At 42.0% G+C, this 19,937-nt stretch overlaps 1 protein-coding gene across 1 annotated transcript in view; it reads left to right on the top strand.

The window, feature by feature from the left end:
- Nucleotides 1–19,937, top strand: part of LOC309562237 (sodium/glucose cotransporter 4-like) — a gene marked incomplete at both ends in the record, with an annotated part of 115,448 nt that overhangs the window by 50,274 nt on the left and 45,237 nt on the right. Inside the window, 5 exons of the mRNA XM_082266358.1 lie at nt 146–253; nt 7,877–8,027; nt 10,846–11,011; nt 15,041–15,256; nt 17,872–17,992. Coding sequence (XP_082122484.1) covers nt 146–253; nt 7,877–8,027; nt 10,846–11,011; nt 15,041–15,256; nt 17,872–17,992 — 762 coding nt within the window. The remainder of the gene's footprint in view (nt 1–145; nt 254–7,876; nt 8,028–10,845; nt 11,012–15,040; nt 15,257–17,871; nt 17,993–19,937) is intronic.

Here is a 19,937-nt window from a genome sequence, read left to right as displayed (position 1 = left end):
AAAGCACAGGCTCTGCCAACACATCTGTAATAAACCTTTTGAATCCATTATTGTGGAAATGTTGGTCTTTTCATTGTCAATTGACTGGATAAATCTTCAGAAGAACTTGAAAACCTCTTTAAAATGTATGAATCTTTTTTCCCAGATGAAATTGGTTGTGTGGACCCCTCAGAATGTAAGAAGTACTGCGGTTCTGAAACGGGCTGTGCAAACATTGCCTATCCCAAGCTGGTGATTACACTCCTGCCTGTAGGTAAGATGGCTCCACTTGGAGCAGAGTCGGGTGCTCTATAAGCAATCTCTCGGAAGGGCTGTATTTTATTGGCACTCATGGGCCAGGGCTTAAAGCAGAAGGTTTGAACGAAAGCACCAAGCCTTAAGATTTGCAAATTGTGATATTTTTTAACTAATTTTGTTTCCCTTATCTAGTGTACCTTCCTCTGGACATTTGTGTCTTAAATTCACAAGAAAACTGTAGGGGGGCAGGGGTGCAGTGGATGTTGTTTGGAGTCAGAAGACTCACTGCATTTTAGTAGAACAAAAAAACATCAAATGAAACTGTCAGGATATGGGCACTGCTTGTTCTGAGGATGCTCTGGGCAGTCATCATGTTCCTGGCTATGTGTAGCTCACTAACTATTAACAAACATGTTAGACGTCTCATAAGCAGGTGCTTCTTCCAGATGAATGGCTTAAGCCGGCCATGCATGGGTCAAATTCTAAACAAATTTTCTTTTGAAATTCATAATTATGAATGTTCATTCAAGTTTGGCACCATTAGTGGGCCGCAGAAATGGCCAATTTTCATGCGGCCATCGAATTTGAGTGACTGGGCATTTTGGAAATGTTTTGAAAAACTAATTTCTAATCAATGATGGGAGAATTGTGTGAGAAATATAATGGAAAAATAAATGTTCATGATCTGTGACCTGGAAAAAGAAAAAAAGATTCCTGGCCACTACATTTTTTTTCTGTAGCAACATAAGGTGAAGTTTAAGGCTTGGTTGGTTTAATTTCGAAATCAATGGTGGCACCATCAGATTACAAGAAACTTTTGATTTTCGAAAGAAAATTTGTTCAGAATTTGACCCATAAACAGGTGGGGGGTACTGCGCTTCTGGGTGAGTGAACTATATTAAATAAATAAATAAATAAATCAACTGTACCTAGTGTGTGTGCCTGACAATACATAAGAAGGAAACTAAACCATATAAAATAGATACATATTCATAGTAAACAATTAAAAATATTGGTGCAGTATTCTAAAAAATCACTTAATGTGCTGATGATGTTTTAGTGACAAATAAAGTGCTCAGGTGCATATATATAAAACAAAGTGTCCTCTGTGCTTCACAAAATTAATAAATAACGTAAATAACGGTCTGGGTGTAAATAAAGTCCAAATAAATAAGGTAAGTGTTCAGGTGGATAAAATATGTCCACAGGTGCTACTCCTTCACCAAACACCGTGCTGAATAAAGTGGGGTGCTTCTCCTTATCCCCTCTGGGTGTTCTAACCGCTCACCTTAAGGACTAAGGGTATAAGCCTTATCAATAAATCAGGGGACTCCTCTCCAATCTTGTGACGTGCTCCACTGGGGTCAGATGTCTGGGCTGCTGCGGGTGACTTGGCTCCCTCTCCCTCTCCAGAATCCCCACGGTCACAATGGATCTCAAAGCAGAATACTCAAGATAGTGCAAGTATGTATGAATAACGGGTACTTTATTAAAATATAGTTAAAACTACTCACATTTACTGAGTAAACAAAGCGCAAAAGGATAGCGTCGGAGTGGGATCGCAGTCCTCACTTACGCGATGTGCGTCACTTCCGGTCCGAACGTCCCTACGCGTTACGCCACTTCCGCGTCACGTGGCTTCTTCATTCACTCAGTAGATGTGAGTAGTTTTAACTATATTTTAATAAAGTACCCGTTATCCATACATACTTGCACTATCTTGAGTATTCTGCTTTGAGATCCATTGTGACCGTGGGGATTCTGGAGAGGGAGAGGGAGCCAAGTCACCCGCAGCAGCCCAGACATCTGACCCCAGTGGAGCACATCACAAGATTGGAGAGGAGTCCCCTGATTTATTGATAAGGCTTATACCCTTAGTCCTTAAGGTGAGCGGTTAGAAGGAGAAGCACCCCACTTTATTCAGCACGGTGTTTGGTGAAGGAGTAGCACCTGTGGACATATTTTATCCACCTGAACACTTACCTTATTTATTTGGACTTTATTTACACCCAGACCATTATTTATTAATTTTGTGAAGCACAGAGGACACTTTGTTTTATATATATGCACCTGAGCACTTTATTTGTCACTAAAACATCATCAGCACATTAAGTGATTTTTTAGAGTACTGCACCAATATTTTTAATTGTTTACTATGAATATGTATCCATTTTATATGGTTTAGTTTCCTCCTTATGTATTGTCAGGCACACACACTAGGTACAGTTGATTTATTTATTTATTTATTTAATATAGTTCACTCACCCAGAAGCGCAGTACCCCCCGCCTGTTTATATATCTGACACTGTTTGGTTACCAGTTCTGGTACTAGCAGCATCTGGGTTCCCCTTTAACCCCTTCAATCGCTCTTGTTTAGACAGCGCAGGACTCACCACACCATTCCTTTCAAGAATTTGACCCATGTTTTGTCTGCATTACTGAGTGGGTGATTTGCTAAAACTGGTGCTCTCAGAATCTGGTGCAGCTGTGCATAGTAGCCAATCAACTTGTTCAATTAAGCATTGGCATTAAAACCTGAAATCGAATGGTTTCTATGCAGAGCTGCACTGGATTTTGCACTCTCGAGTTTTAGTAAATAACCCCCACTGTGTCATAAAGCAAGGATAAGGATAACCGCAGCCTGACCTCTCTTTTATTTTGTAGCTTGACCCTTCTCTCAGTTCACCAATAAAAGCAAACCCAATCTGTACCTAAGCTTGCACGCTAGTCCTCAAACTTTTGGCAGCTTTTTTCTATGGTATTAGAGCACTTTCCTTGGTAGGTGCGAGAGTGAGTGTACTATAGTTTTGGTTTCTCTGCCTAACAGAGAGACAGTAGGTAAATGTATGTGCTGTCTGCCTAACAGAGACTGTGATTGATTAGCAGAGTCTTAGCAGTGTGCTCTACTGCTGCTCATGCTGTCTTGAAGATTCACGCTGGTCTATGGGAGGGACTGGACAGTGGATGGAAACCTTGCAGCTGAAAGCATGAATATCCATACAGCCCTAGCCAATTAGAAGGGGAGGTGACCCTAAACATGCCGGGTGCCTGTATTTATACAGTATTTCATGAGCACATTTTCTCTGGGTCTTCCTCCACAGACAGAGGGCGGGGGCGGGGGGGGGGGTCCTGCTGCCCCTCCTCAGCACAGGCTGCCATGCGGCATCAGGTGGGCGACCTGAGGGCCTGTAACATTGAAGCTGAAGCCCAGGGTTTTCCACAGAGCTGATTGAGGGAGGATGTCCATGAATCCTGTCTGTTATCACAGAGAAAGGTGACCTGTGACCAGGGCCTTGTGAGTACAGACCCCTTAAAGGGATCCTAGAGGCTGGCTCTGCTAAATCCCCCTCTGGGTGCTAAGTCAGTTGCTGGGTATAGGCTAAAGGGGACACCGGCTGGTGTCTTAAAGAAGCAAGGTCCACTTTGAAATTCAATAAAAATTATTGATTGAAAAAAAAAGAAGCAAGGTCCACTAATGTCCTCCTACTACAATGGGACTTTGCTCTATTTTGTACAGTCTGATACACCATTCTACTGAGAATTTGTCCTCACATGTGAATAGTTTAATTAATATAATATTATTATATCAAGTATCCTACTGAATCCCTTCTCCTATCCAAGTTCCTGAAATAAAACAAAAAAAAACAAAACCCATCCCCTATCCTGGTTATTGGTGACAATGAGTGGAAGAGTGTGTGCACCTGGCTGTGTGGGGAAAATACACTATGACTGTCTGCTGATTAAACAGTGGGAGACCCGTGCAAATAAAAATGCAAGCGGCTCCTGCAGGGGTAGCACAACACTACTAATTTGCATAGTATAATCAAAACTTGACTACTAATCAGTCCACATGGCTTTTTCTGTAGAGCTACCATGACCACTAAACCATATGGTGTCATTCCTAACCAGGGTGCAAGCATTCTCACATGGTGGTGAATTCCATCCCTTGAAACCATCTTGCAGAGGAAGGTTTTCTCTCTCTCCTACCGATCTAAACACTCTCGATTTGAATTCTTTTAAGAATCCTGGTTGTACGAAACTAAAGGAAACTAGTATGGGGAGAAATAGGGAGGGACTGCCATTGTTGCCTATTTATTTGACTTTCTGCTTTCTTAGTCACCGACCGGGAAGAAGCATGCAGGTTAGAAAGCCATAGTGAAGTAAGATCTCCTGATCCACATACTGTACATGTTGCAGGTTGGCACCTCACCACTGGATTAAGATGATAGCCAGGCACATCAGTGCCCATTAGTGCCACCTCATCAGTGCCCATTAGTGCCACCTCATCAGTGCCCATCAGTGAAGGAGAAAAATTATTTATTTATAACATTTTCTTACAAACTAAGAAATTTTTTTTCAAAATGTATGGTATTTTTTTTATTTTTTTAGCAAAATAAAAAACCCAGTGGTGATATAATACCACAAAGAAAAAAAAAAAAACTCTTTTGTGTTAAGAACATCATTAAAAATAAATTTGGGTATAGTGTTGTATTACCGTGCGTTTGTCACTCAAAGTGTGACACTAAAAGCTGAAAATTGGCCTGGGCAGGAAGGGGTGAAAGTGCCCTGTATTGAAATAGTTAAAAAATCATGCCACAAAAAGAATGGAGGTCACCCATGAGAACATTCTGTTGGGTAGAAGTGTACAAATCTGGCCCAGGGCCCATGGCTAGCTTTCTGCACCTCCACCTCTTCCTTTCTAAAGTTGTAGTGTTTGCATGCTAACCTTGGTGTGTTTCTAATGACCTCCTTGCTCTAAAGGTGTCACGAGGATTCCCCCTCGTCTCACAGAAATAGTATATAAACGCCTACAATCATGTACAACAGGCTCAAAAACTACCACCACTGGAGCTCTATTTACAGTATAACAGGGATAGTTTACACCTTACTCCTCCCACACACCTGACACTAGTGCGGGTAGTGAGGGTAAAAAATAATGATAATGCATTGACTAAACTGGTAAGAGGCTTGTGAATGGGACTTAAGGAGGTGTAAAATCAGAAGGGTTTTTATCTTAATGCATTTTATGCATTAAGATAAAAAAACCTTCTGGGTGTAGCAGCCTCCCCTGAACCCCTTCTCCTCCAGCCATGACTACGAGTCCCTCGGCCGTCCGGGACTCTCTCTCCTGATTGGCTGAGAAACGGCTGCGGCACCATTGGCTCCTGTGGCTGTCAATCAAAGTCAGCCAATCAGGAGAGAGAGGGGGCGGGGCCAAACTGAAGCTCCATGTCTGAATGGGTACACTTGGCTCGGTTCCCCTCATAGCAAGCTGCTTGCTGTGGGGGAACTCGATGGGAGGGAGGGGCCATGAGCAAGGAAGAGGGACGGGAGAAGAGGAGGATCAGGGGTGCTCTGTGCAAAACCAGCAGGTAAGTATAACATGTTTGTTATTAAAAAAAAAGAAAAACAAGACTTTACAATCACTTTAAGACACCCTAGTGGAGACACTGTGGAACTGCACTCGCTAATGCCTAAAACTCTTTTCAATCCGTGGCCATACTTCTCACACTTGCACTTCTGGCACAACTTCTGTTAGAGAACATCTCTCCCCAGATGTGCAGCATTTCTGAGCCACTACCACGGAGCATGTACCAGTCTCCACCAATTGAGCAATCCCGTCATCTCATTCCCAGTGATAATGTCCTGAATGTTACTGTTAGACACAGGAAACACACTTTTACATAACTTCATGCCTGTTCTCCGCCTGAGGCCTCTCTCTTCAAAATTCTCATGATTCCCAGACTGCATCCCTAGTTACTCTCTGCCGCAAGATCAATCCCAGTATATGGTCATTAGTGAAGGGACGAAGCATGACACCTCTTCACTACCAGAGAAACTGTCATCTCTGCCATGTGACCCGTCTCTTGGCTGGTTGGCTGCTTTAGCAAGTGACACAAATATGGTACAGCAAAATAGCCTCCTCTGGTCAGCATTGTGCTCATTAGACTCTGCACAGTATTTTTTCAAACCTTTAGAGTCCCGGTTCTTTTGATATGCACCCCTTTAGACATTTTAGATGAACAACAAAGCTATTTTATTGAAGTAGTTAAAGGCAACAAACAGTTCTCCAAGACCTCATCTACACACTTTCCTGTACAAAGCTCTCTAGTGTCCCATGAGGTAATCATACCCTAGACAAATGGCAAGGTTCCTAGAACAGTCTTTTCAAGGCAAGAGTCCATTTGGGCAGAAAAATCCACAAGAGGTAGTAATAATCCATAAAAAGGGTCCAGCACAAGGTAGCATAAGTCCACAGGCTTCGGAACCTACTGGGAACCCGAACTGGGCTCCTCCAAAGGAGTGCTTTGACGGACAGCATAACTGCTACCTCTTAGCAGTCTTTCCCTAACCAAAGATCCTGTTGGGGCTAACGAGCCCCTACGTATATGGTATAACCGGCAGGGGTGCATCCTTCCTAAAAAGAGTGGGAAAACCTGTCCAGCAGCATTAACCCTTCTTCTCAGATCCACCAACTCAGCAAGTCAACCAAGGACAACAGTTGCAACAAGATACATTGTAACATTTAGTCTGCACACATAAACATAGTTGACCTGAGTAACCCTAGTGTATGCACACAGCAGAAGAAAAACTTTTAACTCTTTGGAAGCACTTGCTTACAGGCAGATTATTGTAAAAAGTGCAAAAATGTGTTATTTCATATTGCTCATGTTTTTATGATTGGTAAATAAAATTACACTTTGATTAACCATAGTAAAAGGCAATTAAATGTCATTGCATTGCATTACTGTTTAATATTTCACTAATTTTATCTTTGAGGTCAAGGGCTTGAAATAGCAAAGATATCCGAAGTTAGATAAATAGCTAGATTATTAATGGTTGAAGAATTCTCATGTTGCCTGTTTGTGAATTCAATAGCTAATATGCCATTTTGTCATTACCTAAAACAGACCTCTGGTCAGCTTGTAAAATTGCCCTTTAAAAGCTCCCCACTTGTAAAGTAAGGCTTTAATGATCTTCGTTAAGTCTAGGGGGCTATACCAGAGAAACATACAACATGTACTGTATATACCATATCCTTTGCTTCTCTGGCAGGGAGCTATTGCTGACCCTTCCTTCTACTGCCCATGCTAGTTCCCTGGCTTTCACTCTGATGCTTAAGGTCTAATTCTACAAGTCAGTGACCTGGAAGCGGTATAGAAATGAACAATTTTCTGACTTCCGTTTGCTCAATGCTTATTCCAGATTAATGATATTTAATGAGGCCAGATACATTAGGAACATGCCAATTAGCATTTTCACATTTTCAAAAGGTGGTCAATCATTAGCAACTCCATATTTTACTTTTTCTGAATGCACTTTTATTAAAAAATATATATATATATATATATATAATGAGATGTATAGATCTGTACAATGTGTTTTTTTTTTTCTCAGTCTGGATCTGTACTGTGATGTTTATTTAACAATTGTGAGAACTTTACAATCACAGTTATGTACATAATTTACATACACCAGTGGGGAACATTTATCAATCAAATTAGTGACAAGAAAGGACATCTGATGCAGGCAGTTGCAGTGCAGTGGTTAAGCCTTTTTGAGGTTAAAACAGGCAATGAGGAGGCAAGATATCGTTTTCCAGATGCCTGTCTGATTTGTAGTTCTCTTCTGTTTTTAGGACTGAAGGGGTTAATGATAGCGGTAATCATGGCTGCCCTGATGAGTTCACTCACATCCATCTTTAATAGTGCAAGCACCATTTTCACTCTGGACATCTGGTTATATTTCCGCAAGCAGGCAAAGGATCGCGAGCTTGTAATTGTGGGTAGGTAAGTATGGCTCCTTATTGGTTAAGCCCCCATTCACACACCGGAGCAGTTTGCCATGCGAGCCGGTGCAAAGCTGAGATTTAAAAAAGTAGTTCCTGCACTACTTCTGGCGATTTCAGGTGCAACTTGGATAGACATCTGTGCATGACCCCTCACAGATGTCTTCCATGTGCATGAAGCCACACAGATGTCTTCCAAGTTTCACCTGAAGTCGCACTGACATGCAGCTTTGAAATCGTGCAATTTCAGATTAAGTCTCATTCAATGTGAACAAGGTGTAAAGCCCATTGTCAGCATCCAAGGGATTAAAGAGATGCTTAAAACTAGGGATTGACTGATTATCAGCATCACCGATATATCGGGGCTGATATGCACTTTCCCCGATATATCGGAATTGGCCCCTGAGGTTACCGATATATTTCGGGAAACTGCTGTACCGGAGTGATGCCTGCAGCTAGAGGCATCACACCATCACCCAGGTACCGACGTCCATAGCCGATGGCCGGCTGTCTTGTAATGACAACCGATGCAGCTGAGATCATCACCCCGGTATCGGCGTCCATAGCCAACGTTTGACTGTCTTGTAATGACAACCGATGCAGCTGAGAAGCCGCTCAGCTGTCATCACAAGGAGCGGGAGGAGACGTTACCACCCCCCCTCCCGCCGCCTTCCGCGGCTCGCCCGGGTCTCCCGTCCCACTGGGAGACCCAGGCATCCTACCTGCACGGCCGCCGAAGACCCGATCAAAGCCGCATTCAGCTCTGATCGGGTCTCCATGTAAAAAACCCGGAAGTGATGTCATGACATTCAAAAACTGACAGCATTCAAAACAGCCAACCTTGGCGTTTTGAATGCTTTTCAGTCTTGAGGAGGGGTTTGGGGTCTTTTAGACCCCCAGATCCCTCCACAAGGAGTATCTGGAAAAAACAAAAAAAAATTTGACATGTCCGATATCGGCCAATACCGATATCCGATGACCAAAATATCGGTATCGGCATTAAAAAAAAACAATAATGGTCGATCACTACTTAAAACACACACAAAAAAACCCTTGATCATGCACTACTAGCCTGCTCCAGTACTGCCTGCTAAGTCCTTTGTAATCCAATGTTGGCCCTCCCACAGGTTGAATGACCGCTAGCACCATTCAGCATGCTTCCTTTGAACCTGGAACATCAAAGACGCAAATATAAATAAAGCAGTATTCTAAAAGTCGAATTTAATGTTTAGTGCAGTACATTTTTTATGATTAATGCAAAATGATGAACAAGCCTATACATAGTTGATAAATACTGTACTTGTGAATTGTTGTACCTCCCTGAATATTTGTAATTCTGTACAGGCACTTTTTTGTTGCACACAATCCCGCCAGACAACTCTGAAACCCCAAAGATTTCTAACCCATTTCTAAAGCATAAATCCAAACATGTTTTTGGTTGGAGCCTCTATCAGATTGTTATTGCCATCAGTGTTCCTGTTGGGCAAATTTTCCCATAGCTCACCATACCAAAGCCTTGGTATAGTTGCTTTAATGAGCAATCACTGTTGATGTGTAATACATCAATAGAATATGCTGTTTGCCATTCTTTCCTTCCACCCCTCTCTAACCCATCATGTAGGCTATTTTTTGTCTTACCTGGTAATGGAAGATACATTTGCCTAAATCCACCATCCAAATCCCCTACCGGTGCAGTTTCAAGATGGGAGGACTGCCGATCTAGATTGGCTTTTTATTCTGTGCCATCCACCTTCTCCTCGCATTGATGTCACTCCTTTCCTGGTTCCTAAACGGATAGCCAGTAGATAGTGTTCACATTGCTACATTGTGCAAGTAATGTGGACACCGGAGGAAGAGATCTTGCTATAAAGAAAACAGGGCAATAAAGGATCAAGGACCCAAAGGTTTTAGGTAAGTAAATTGGGGATTTAGTTTTATTTTTTTTTCAGCAATCAGCTAGAGCAGGGGTCTTCAAACTTTCTAAACAAAGGACCAGTTTACTATCCTTCAGACTTTAGAGAGGCCCTACTGCGACCAGTAGAAGTAGAAAATGTCCAGGTGTCAGTAACTATGCCCCATAATTGAGGTTTGTGGGAGGAATTGTGCCCCATCATTGGTGTCCATAAGAGAAATCGTGCCCCATCGTTGGTGCCAATGGAAGGAATAGTGTCCCATCACTGGTTTTAGTTGGAGGAATTATGCCCCATTGTTAATGTCAATAGGAATAATAGTACCCCAAGGGTTGGATAAATGCAAGCAAAGGGTAGTTTGGAGTTCACTGAGCTAAAGGGTAGTGGGAAGAATGAGAGGGTTCTTTGCCCAGACTTGGCCTTTTTAATTCTTGCAAAAAGTCATATTTTAGTAATAATCTTCCTATACAATAAGTAAAATGACAGCATAGTACAATGTTTCAGAGCAAGGCTTTTTGTCACACTTACTTAATCGAGTCCTGCGTAGTTCTGAAACCATGCATAGAGGGATTTTATCATACTGTAATAAATTTATATTATCTACAAGTTGGGCTGATGACCTATCCCGTTGGGGACATTTCACCATATTTCAAGTCAGGGCAGGAAGAGTTTGGAAACACTGACAATGAGAACAAAAAAAGTAAGAACGGGTTAAAACTTATGATTGTGTTCCTATTGCTGTCCCACTAATTGTACTGGGGTGTTGCAAGGATAGGAAATGAGGTGGAAATCTCCCAAATGGGGTCCGGTTTATTTTTTCCCTCACATCTAGTTACAGTTTAGCTTTCAGTAGTACAGCCTGGTCCCAACCTTAAAGGCATCTGATCTAAATCATGAATTTTCTTTCAGAGTTTTTACTGCAATCCTTGTAGCTATCAGCATAATGTGGATCCCCGTTATCCAACACGTGAGCAGTGGAATAGTTGACTATGTGCAATCTGTCAACAGCTACCTGACCCCACCACTGACTGCTATATTTATTCTTGCTATCTTCTTCAAGAGGGTCAATGAGCAGGTGAGATTTAAATTTGTTCTAGAATTGTATTTCTCCAGAACGCATTGACATATCATATTGAGGTTTCTAGTGGTTTCCCATAACTGAAATGCTCAATAAACACAAGCCCATTTACATCAGTGTAATGCGGATAAGCATTCTGAGGCTGGGCTCTACTGAAGTCTTAAGCCTCGTACAAACGCAACGATTGTTGGCCGACCGATCGGCCGTCTTTTGTCCAGTGTTGTTGTGTTGGTTGAAATGTGCTCTAGACTGCACACGAATTTTGTCGGCCAACAACAACCAACTTCAGAAGTGATGTCATGTGCTGGTTTACTTTCCGTGCATTTTTTCTTCTCTGAGCATGCCCAGTCTTGCTCATCTGATTTTTGTCTGCCGAAAAAATAACAAACAAAAATTTTATAGCCTGCACACCAGATTTTGTTCGGCCAAAAAGTCGCAGTCGGGTGTCGGAAGCATCATACTAACAAGCCGACAATCGGCCGATCGGACGTTGGCCGAAAATTCACGGCCAACTATCGATGCGTGTGTACGAGGCATTACTGAGTGTATTTCAGCTCGTAAAACTCTCATCTCTGAAGTCTCAAAATGCCCAACAAGCAAAATCCCATTAATTTCAATGGCCCCTGTTCACATCTGAGTGTTTTGTTGCCTGAAGCAAAACGCCTGAAGCTCAAAAAAGTACATAAGCTTCTTTTTTTGGCAGATTACCAGCGTTTTTGTTAGCTGTCAATAACCGCCTCGAAACACCTAAAAAAAAACGCCTGAAAAAAGCCAAAAAAAAACGCCTGAAAACGATACACTAGGCTGTGAATGGAGCCTTACTGAGATGTGCGTGCATTGCAGGCCAAGTAGGTCAAACCCAACCTTTGACACATTTATGATCCAAAGGTATTTCATGCTGGATGGACAGAAAGTAAAGGAAAGTCCCACCAATTGGGACATACAATTTGAGAAAAAATAACGAATCACTCCGGACTCTATGCAAATATATATACTGTACTATACAATGTGTGTGTGTGTAGATAATACACTGTGTGTGTGTGTGTGTGTGTGTGTGTGTATGTATGTATGTATGTATGTATGTATGTATGTGTGTGTGTGTATGTATGTATGTATATATATATATATATATATATACAGTATCTCACAAAAGTTAGTACACCCCCTCACATTTCTGTAAATATTTTATTATATCTTTTCATGTGACAACACTGAAGAAATTACACTTTGCTACAATGTAAAGTAGTGAGTGTACAGCTTATATAACTCAACACACAGCCATTAATGTCTAAATCGCTGGCAACAAAGTGAGTACACCCCTAAGTGGAAATGTCAAAATTGGGCCCAATTAGCCATTTTCAGGTGTGAATGGGAAGCAGGTGTGTTAACCACTTACCGACCACCCGCCACCGTTTTACGTCGGTCCATTGACGCTAAATACCGGGGTTATGGCAGCAGATAGCTGCTATAACCCCAGTATTTTTAAAAACGGCGGGAGATCGGCTTTCAGATAAGGGTGGTCCCGGCGGGAAAAGGCACCCCCTCCTGCCACGTCCGGGCCGTTTGCCCCGCTTACCGGACCTGCTGGCAGCGGGGGAAAACGATTCGGTCCCAGTTCCTCAGAGACAGGAAGTCGAGTGAGGGAAAGATGGCCTTCACTCGACTCTATGGTCTTGAAGGACCAGAGCGACGTCAAACATTGTTGCCTAGCAACTGTTTTAAAGGGCCGTTTTTTTTTTTTTTTTTTGTGTAGTCGTGAGGTCTGAGTTGTGAGGTCTGAGGTCTTTTTGACCCCAGATCTCACAATAAAGAGGTCCTGTCATGCCTATTTCTATTACAAGGGATGTTTTCATTCCTTGTAATAGGAATAAAAATTATCAAACTTTTTTTTAAAAAAAAACTGTGTAAAAATAATAAATAAAATAAATAGGAAAAAAAAATTAAAGTGCCCTGTCCCTGTTAGCTCACGCCCAGAAGCGAACGCATACTCAAGTCCCGCCCACATATGTAAATGTGAGGTATTGCCGCAATCGTTAGAGCGAGAGCAATAATTTGAGCCCTAGACCTCCTCTGTAACTCTAAGCTGGTAACTTGTAGAGTACCAATGTTTGTCACCATTCCACGAGTGTACGCAATTTTGAAGCGGGACATGTTGGGTATCTATTTACTCGGCCTAACATTATGTTTCAAATTATGGAAAAAAATTGGGCTAACTTTACTGTTTTTGAATTTAAAAAAGTGATTTTTTTAACAAAAAAATTGCGTTTGTAAGGCCGCTGCACAAATACGGTGTGAAAAAAAATATTGCAACGATCTCCATTTTATTCTCTATGGTCTCTGCTAAAAAAAAAATATATAATGTTTGGGAGTTTTTTAGCAAAACAAAACAGATTTTCGCTTGTAAACACCAAGTGTCAAAATAGGCCCGTTAAAGTGTTAAAGTAGTTAAATTTTGTGTTATCGCTCTCACTCTCTCATACTGGTCACTGGAAGTTCAACATGGCACCTTATGGCAAAGAACTCTCTGAGGATCTGAAAAAAAGAATTGTTGCTCTACATAAAGATGGCCTAGGCTATAAGAAGAGTGCCAAGACCCTGAAAACTGAGCCGCAGCACTGTGGCCAAGACCATACAGCGAACAGGTTCCACTCAGAACAGGCCTCGCCATGGTCGTCCAAAGAAGTTGAGTGCACGTGCTCAGCGTCATATCCAGAGGTTGTCTTTGTGAAATAGATGTATGAGTGCTCCCAGCATTGCTGAAGAGGTTGAAGGGGTGGGGGGTCAGCCTGTCAGTCTTCAGACCATACGCCGCACAATGCATCAAATTGGTCTGCATGGCTGTCGTCCCAGAAGGAAGCCTCTTCTAAAGATGATGCACAATAAAGCCCACAAACAGTTTGCTGAAGACAAGCAGACTAAGGAAATGGATTACTGGAACCATGTCCTGTGGTCTGATAAGACCAAGATAAACTTATTTGGTTCAGATGGTGCCAAGCGTGTGTGTGGTGGCAACCAGGTGAGGTGTACAAAGACAAGTGTGTCTTGCCTACAGTCAAGCATGGTGGTGAGAGTTTCATGGTCTGGGGCTGCATGAGTGCTGCCAGCACTGGGGAGCTACAGTTTATTGAGGAAACCATGAAAGCCAACATGTATTGTGACATACTGAAGCAGAGCATGATCTCCTCCCTTCGGAGACTGACCCACAGGGCATTATTCCAAAATACCAATCCCAAACACACCGCCAAGACGACCACTGCCATGGGAAAGAAGCTGAGGGTAAAGGTGATGGACTGGCCAAGCATGTCTCCAGACCTAAACCCTATTGAGCATCTGTGGGGCATCCTAAAACAGAAGGTATAGGAGCGCAAGGTCTCTAACATCCACCAGCTCCATGATGTCATCATATATACTCTTTATGTAGAGCAACAATTCTTTTTTTCAGATCCTCAGAGAGTTCTTTGCCATGAGGTGCCATGTTGAACTTCCAGTGACCAGTATGAGAGAGTGAGAGCGATAACACCAATGTAACACACCTGCTCCCCATTCACACCTGAGACCTTGTAACAATAGTGAGTCACATGACACCGGGGAGGGAAAATGGCTAAATGTACTCACTTTTGTTGTCGGCAGTTTAGACATTAATGGCTGTGTGTTGAGTTTTTTTGAGGGGACAGCAAATTTACACTGTTATACGAGCTGTACACTCACTACATTGTAGCAAAGTGTCATTTCTTCAGTGTTGTCACATGAAAAGATATAATAAAATATTTACAAAAAATGTGAGGGGTGTACTCACTTTTGTGAGATACTGTATATAATAGTATAGGTGTGTATATTTTACATACAGCGTTTATTTATTTTTATTTTTTTTGAGGGGAGGGGTGGTGTTTTTTTTTTTTTTTTTTCTTTCTCATCTGTAACTAGCCTGCATTTTTTTCTATATGCCTTTTAAATTAAATTTGTTCCTGTTTGAACTGTCAATGAATACTTACAAGTTAAAAGCCTTTAGTCTTCTTGTGTTCAAAGGGTGCATTCTGGGCTCTAATAATTGGGATGCTAATTGGATTCATCCGGATGGTCATGGATTTTGTATATGGTAACCCAAAGTGCGGACAGCTGGACAGTCGGCCGTCAATCATCAAGGATGTGCATTACTTGTACTTTACAATAATTCTTTTTGGGCTGACCACTATTATCTGCATTGTAATTAGTTTGTGCACCCCGGCCATTCCAGAAGAGCAGGTCAGTGTTTCTCTAGTATCTAGAGGCTTACAGCTGATATTTATGTATAATGACAACCGGGCTAAATCTTAATAAAAGTTAAAAATGAACTCCAGTCATTTGTAGCAAATACTGTAGCTACTGGCTTTGAAAAAAAACAGACACTCAGCAGCCCAGGGATTCGGCACGGTCTTCACCGGGGCTGGTTCTTCTCTGGTCTTCAGGTCCCTGGCGCCACCATCTTGACTGTGGGAAGCCGGCGGTGACTTCATAATGTTTCACAGCCGACTCCCCGCTGTGCATGCCCAAGACATGCTGATCCTTTGGACTAGTCCCCCAGTCTGTGACTTTCCTAAGCAGGTTGCAGGCAGGGTGTAGGGGGAGGTGAACTTCTTACCTAGGTGAGATTAGTACAAGTGGGAGCGGGTACCTTTAATGGCATTCCACTAATGGCAGAGGATGGGGGTGTTCAGTTAAGTACTTCACCAAAAAACTTTAGCATTTGGTGGGGAATGGTTAGAACATATGTGGCCTATGTTTTCTGTCAGGGAGATTCCCCCTCACTTCCTGTTGCAATCTTAGCAGAGCAGAAGATCTTGGAAAATTCACTGCTGGGACACCAAAAAACGAAAGTGAGGGGAAATCTCTAAATTAGGAAAACTGTGCCCCTGGGCTAGATTTGCCAAAATAAACAAACTTTATCTGAATTTCACTTTTTAATAATACATTTTTTCTTGTAATACACCAAAATTGACATGGACAAGCCTAACTTAAACACTGAAGGGAACAGACTGCGATTAAAAAGGACACAGACCTATCAAGGGTAATTTTTATGTATAGATCTAAAAAGAGTTGCGCTAAAAAGTAAAATTCTCAACCGTCCACATATGATCAATTGCTTGAAGATGCAGGCGTGCAAGATGTCAGCAAAAACTAGCAACAGTTCAATATTAAATGTTTGAAGATATATAAAATCAAGTATAGTGGAATAAACTTCAATAAAATTATCCGTCAATAATCAAAAGAAATTTGATTAAATATATATATATATATAAAGGTCCCAAAGAAAAAAAATTTTCTTTGGGACCTTTATATATATATATATTTAATCAAATTTCTTTTGATTATTTGCAGGTATAATTTTATTGAAGTTTATTCCACTATACTTGATTTTATATATTTATACAATTTTAATCACTACTAATCTGCACATACCTATGGTATATTTTGTTCACATGTTTTATTAATTTGCAAATATTCACACTGGTACACATACCATTGAAAGAAAGATACATTTAGTATATAGGTATTCACTGTTTGAGCAAGCGCTGTATTTGGTCTAAAATTAAGGCCATAGACATCCTATATACCTCATTTTGTACAGCAGCTGCTATTTTATTGGTTTAGGTTTTTTATGAAATATTATCCACCGCTATTTTAATCAATATTTATATAGTACTCTTCCATTGGCGCAAGGAATATACTTTGTGTATATATATTTTTGAAGATCTATGGTTGCACACTTATAGGTCGTCCACCCAGGGGTTTAACCCGCACGAACAAAAGTGAGTTCCCAGCCACCACATACTGCCTCTTACCAGACACTGGTGGGTTTGAAGCAGGGAGTGGTTAAGGACCACTACAGCCTCTCTCCTGGACCGTGCAGCTCCCAAAGCTTCCAAAGTTATAGGTATTTACGAGGCAGTGGATAAAAACTCCTCTCAGGATCCTGGTGGCACCGTGTCTCACATACAATGGGGGATATCAAACAAAAGGGACAAGTAAGTGCATTATCTCAAGATAACTTTATTTAGGCATAAAATAAGGGTATGCACTCACCCATTCAATGCTAAAATCAGGCATATAATATCGGAGCCGTAGAGTACCAAAGGCTTGTTCGGCAGTGTTCCTTCCGTATAACCAAAAATATGGCCGTGATCGGACTTCCGGGTGTGACGTAGTGACGGTTGGCTAGCTCCTCCTCTCTTTTTATATCTATTTTAGTTCTAACATACCAGTGTTTGGAGTTTGCTACTTGATTTCAATTAGGGGTATTTTTGTGTTTTATTAATTTTTATGTATGGCACGGTTAAGGGTGCACAAGGGCCCACTGTGGCTAAGTCCATTTTCACTAACTGTGGGTCAGAAGGGTGCCCCCCTCACATTGTCTCATAGACTTGGAACATGTTCATTTAGTTGTATTTTATACACTCTAATGGTAAGTTTTTAGAGGTGTGGTTGGGGTGCAGTAAAAATGCACAGTTGAGCCATGTTTTCGTCACCAAGTTGTGAAGCCAGCAGAGCTGCGGGGGACAAGGGGGTTCTGGAGAGAACATAGGTGTTGCATTACATAATGCAACAACAGGCAGCAGAAAGAAGCGGGCTAGGAGGAGTGACTGCATACAGAGGAACTGATCTCTCCATTTTTCTCCTGCAGTCACTGAATGCCCACTTCTCCTCTTTCTCCTCCTCCTCCTCCCACCACAGTCATTTAGCAGCTTCAGGAGGCAAATGGAGGTCGGCAGCTCCTCAGCCACTCTTCCTATCCAGGTGTACGGGGGGTTGAACTCTCAGCATTATAATATCTGTGATTGGAGGATTTGGTCATTATTGTTCTCTGTACATATTTTGTTCAGCTTGCTCGTTTAACTTGGTGGACAAGAGAAGACCCAAATCAGAATGTTATTTGTCAGATGTCCTCACCCCAAGATGCTTGTGAGCCTGCCGTCAACAACCTGCAGGTGGAGCAGAAGCAAGGTAGCTTTATCAGAATAATATATACTATTTGTTTAAAGCTTTTAACCACCTGACCAGAACACTACCTTGTTGGACATCCCATTCCAAAATTATAGGCATTCATATGGAACTGTGTTCCAGGCAACTATAGCAGTCTCCATCCTTCTGGGAAGTCAACATGCAAGTTCAGATTCTGATTTTGGATTAGAAGACTTGGCTCGCAATATTGTTCAAATTTATGAAAAAGGTGTTCAGAAGCATTGAGCTTAGGTCTCTATGCTTTCCTTTTAAGACCCATTAAAACTTTTGTGGTGTAAAAATGAACACATGGTAATGCCCATTATGTTATGCACTAACGTGTGTTGCATAAGTGCAGCTCATTAATGCATTCCTTTGAATGGGCTGCCAATACCAAAAAAGGACCTGCAAATACTAACAAATCATCATTTGTTACAAAAATAGCATAAAAGCTCCCAATGGTGGGTGTTACAAACAATATTGATCACAAATCACAGTAAAAGAATTCCTTCTTCCATATATTGATGTCACACATTGCATTGCTAACGCATTTCGCAGTCTAAAACCGCTTCTTCAGAACTTTATTTTCACATTTGACATCCTTGATTCTAAAGATAAGCTTACCATTGGGAGCCAGAATGCATGTATGTTCCTCCCAGGGGCGTAACTACAGGGGTTGCAGGGGTTGCAATCGCTACCGGGCCCCATGCTCCAGGGGGCCCAGTAGCAAACCAGTGGGTGAACTTCCAGGATTGCAAAGGTCACACTTGCAACCGGACCCTGGCATTGCACCACTGTGGGGAGGCCCCAAGATTGCAGAAAGGGGGCCCACTGCAGAACTTGTGAAAGAATCCTGCTGCGGGACCGTAATAAAAGGCCATGCAACGAGTGTAAAGAGCCCCAGGATTAGTGGGAAGAGCCCTGGGCTTGAAGGTAAGGGCCCCGGCCAGGGGTCTGGGGGGCACTTCATGGTTTCTTGCATCAGGGCCCTGAAGGTTCTAGTTGCGCCTCTGGTTCCTCCCTTTGGTTTTTTACCTTCTACTCCCAAAAGTAAGATTATTTTTATATGGTTTTCATATGATGAATGATTTCATATGATGAATGTTTTTCATAGATGCGCCTATGCATTACTTTAATGTTATTTAATAACCCTTTTTTAGAATCATTGTAAGCGTCTATGTTAGGGATCGACGGATTATCGGCAACACAGATATATCGGGGGCCGATATGCACTTTCCCCGATATATCGGAATCGGTCCCTGAGGTTACCGATATTGCCGATATTTAGGGAAAGTGCTTGTATCGGGGTGATGCATGCAGCTAGCGGCATCACCCCGGTATCGGTGTCCATAGCCGATGGTCGGCTGACTTGTAATGACAACCGATGCGGCTAAGAAGCCGCTTGGCTGTCATTACAAGGAGCGGGAGGGGATGTCCCCGCCTTCCGCGGCTCGCCTGTCCCACCGGGAGACCCGGGCATCCTACCTCCACCGCCGCCGAAGAGAAGACCCGGGTCTCCATGTAAAAAACCAGGAAGTGATGATATCACTTCCGGGTACTCGGCACCAAATTAAAAAAAACTGACAGCATTTAAAACAGCCAAACTTGGCGTTTGGAATGCTTTCGGTGCCGCGGAGGGGTTTGGGGTCTTTTAGACCCCCAGATCCCTCCACAAGGAGTACCTTTAGAAAAAAAAATTTTTTTTTACATGTCCGAAAATATCGGCAAATATCGGCCGATGCCGATATCTGGTGACCTAAATATCGGTATTGGCATTAAAAAAAAAAAAACGATATTGGTCGATCACTAGTCTATGTCATGTGAAAATAAAGTCCTGAAGAAGAAGCAGTTTAAGACCGCGAAACACGTTGACAATGTAAAATGTGACAATATATAGAAGAAGGAATTATTTTACTGTGATTTGTGATCAATATTGTTTGTAACACCC

The sequence above is a fragment of the Pelophylax lessonae genome (genome assembly GCF_965119305.1).
Source record: "Pelophylax lessonae genome assembly, chromosome: 8".
NCBI lineage: Eukaryota > Metazoa > Chordata > Amphibia > Anura > Ranidae > Pelophylax > Pelophylax lessonae.
Note: the sequence above shows the minus strand (reverse complement) of the source record. Positions and strands in the feature narration are given on the sequence as shown.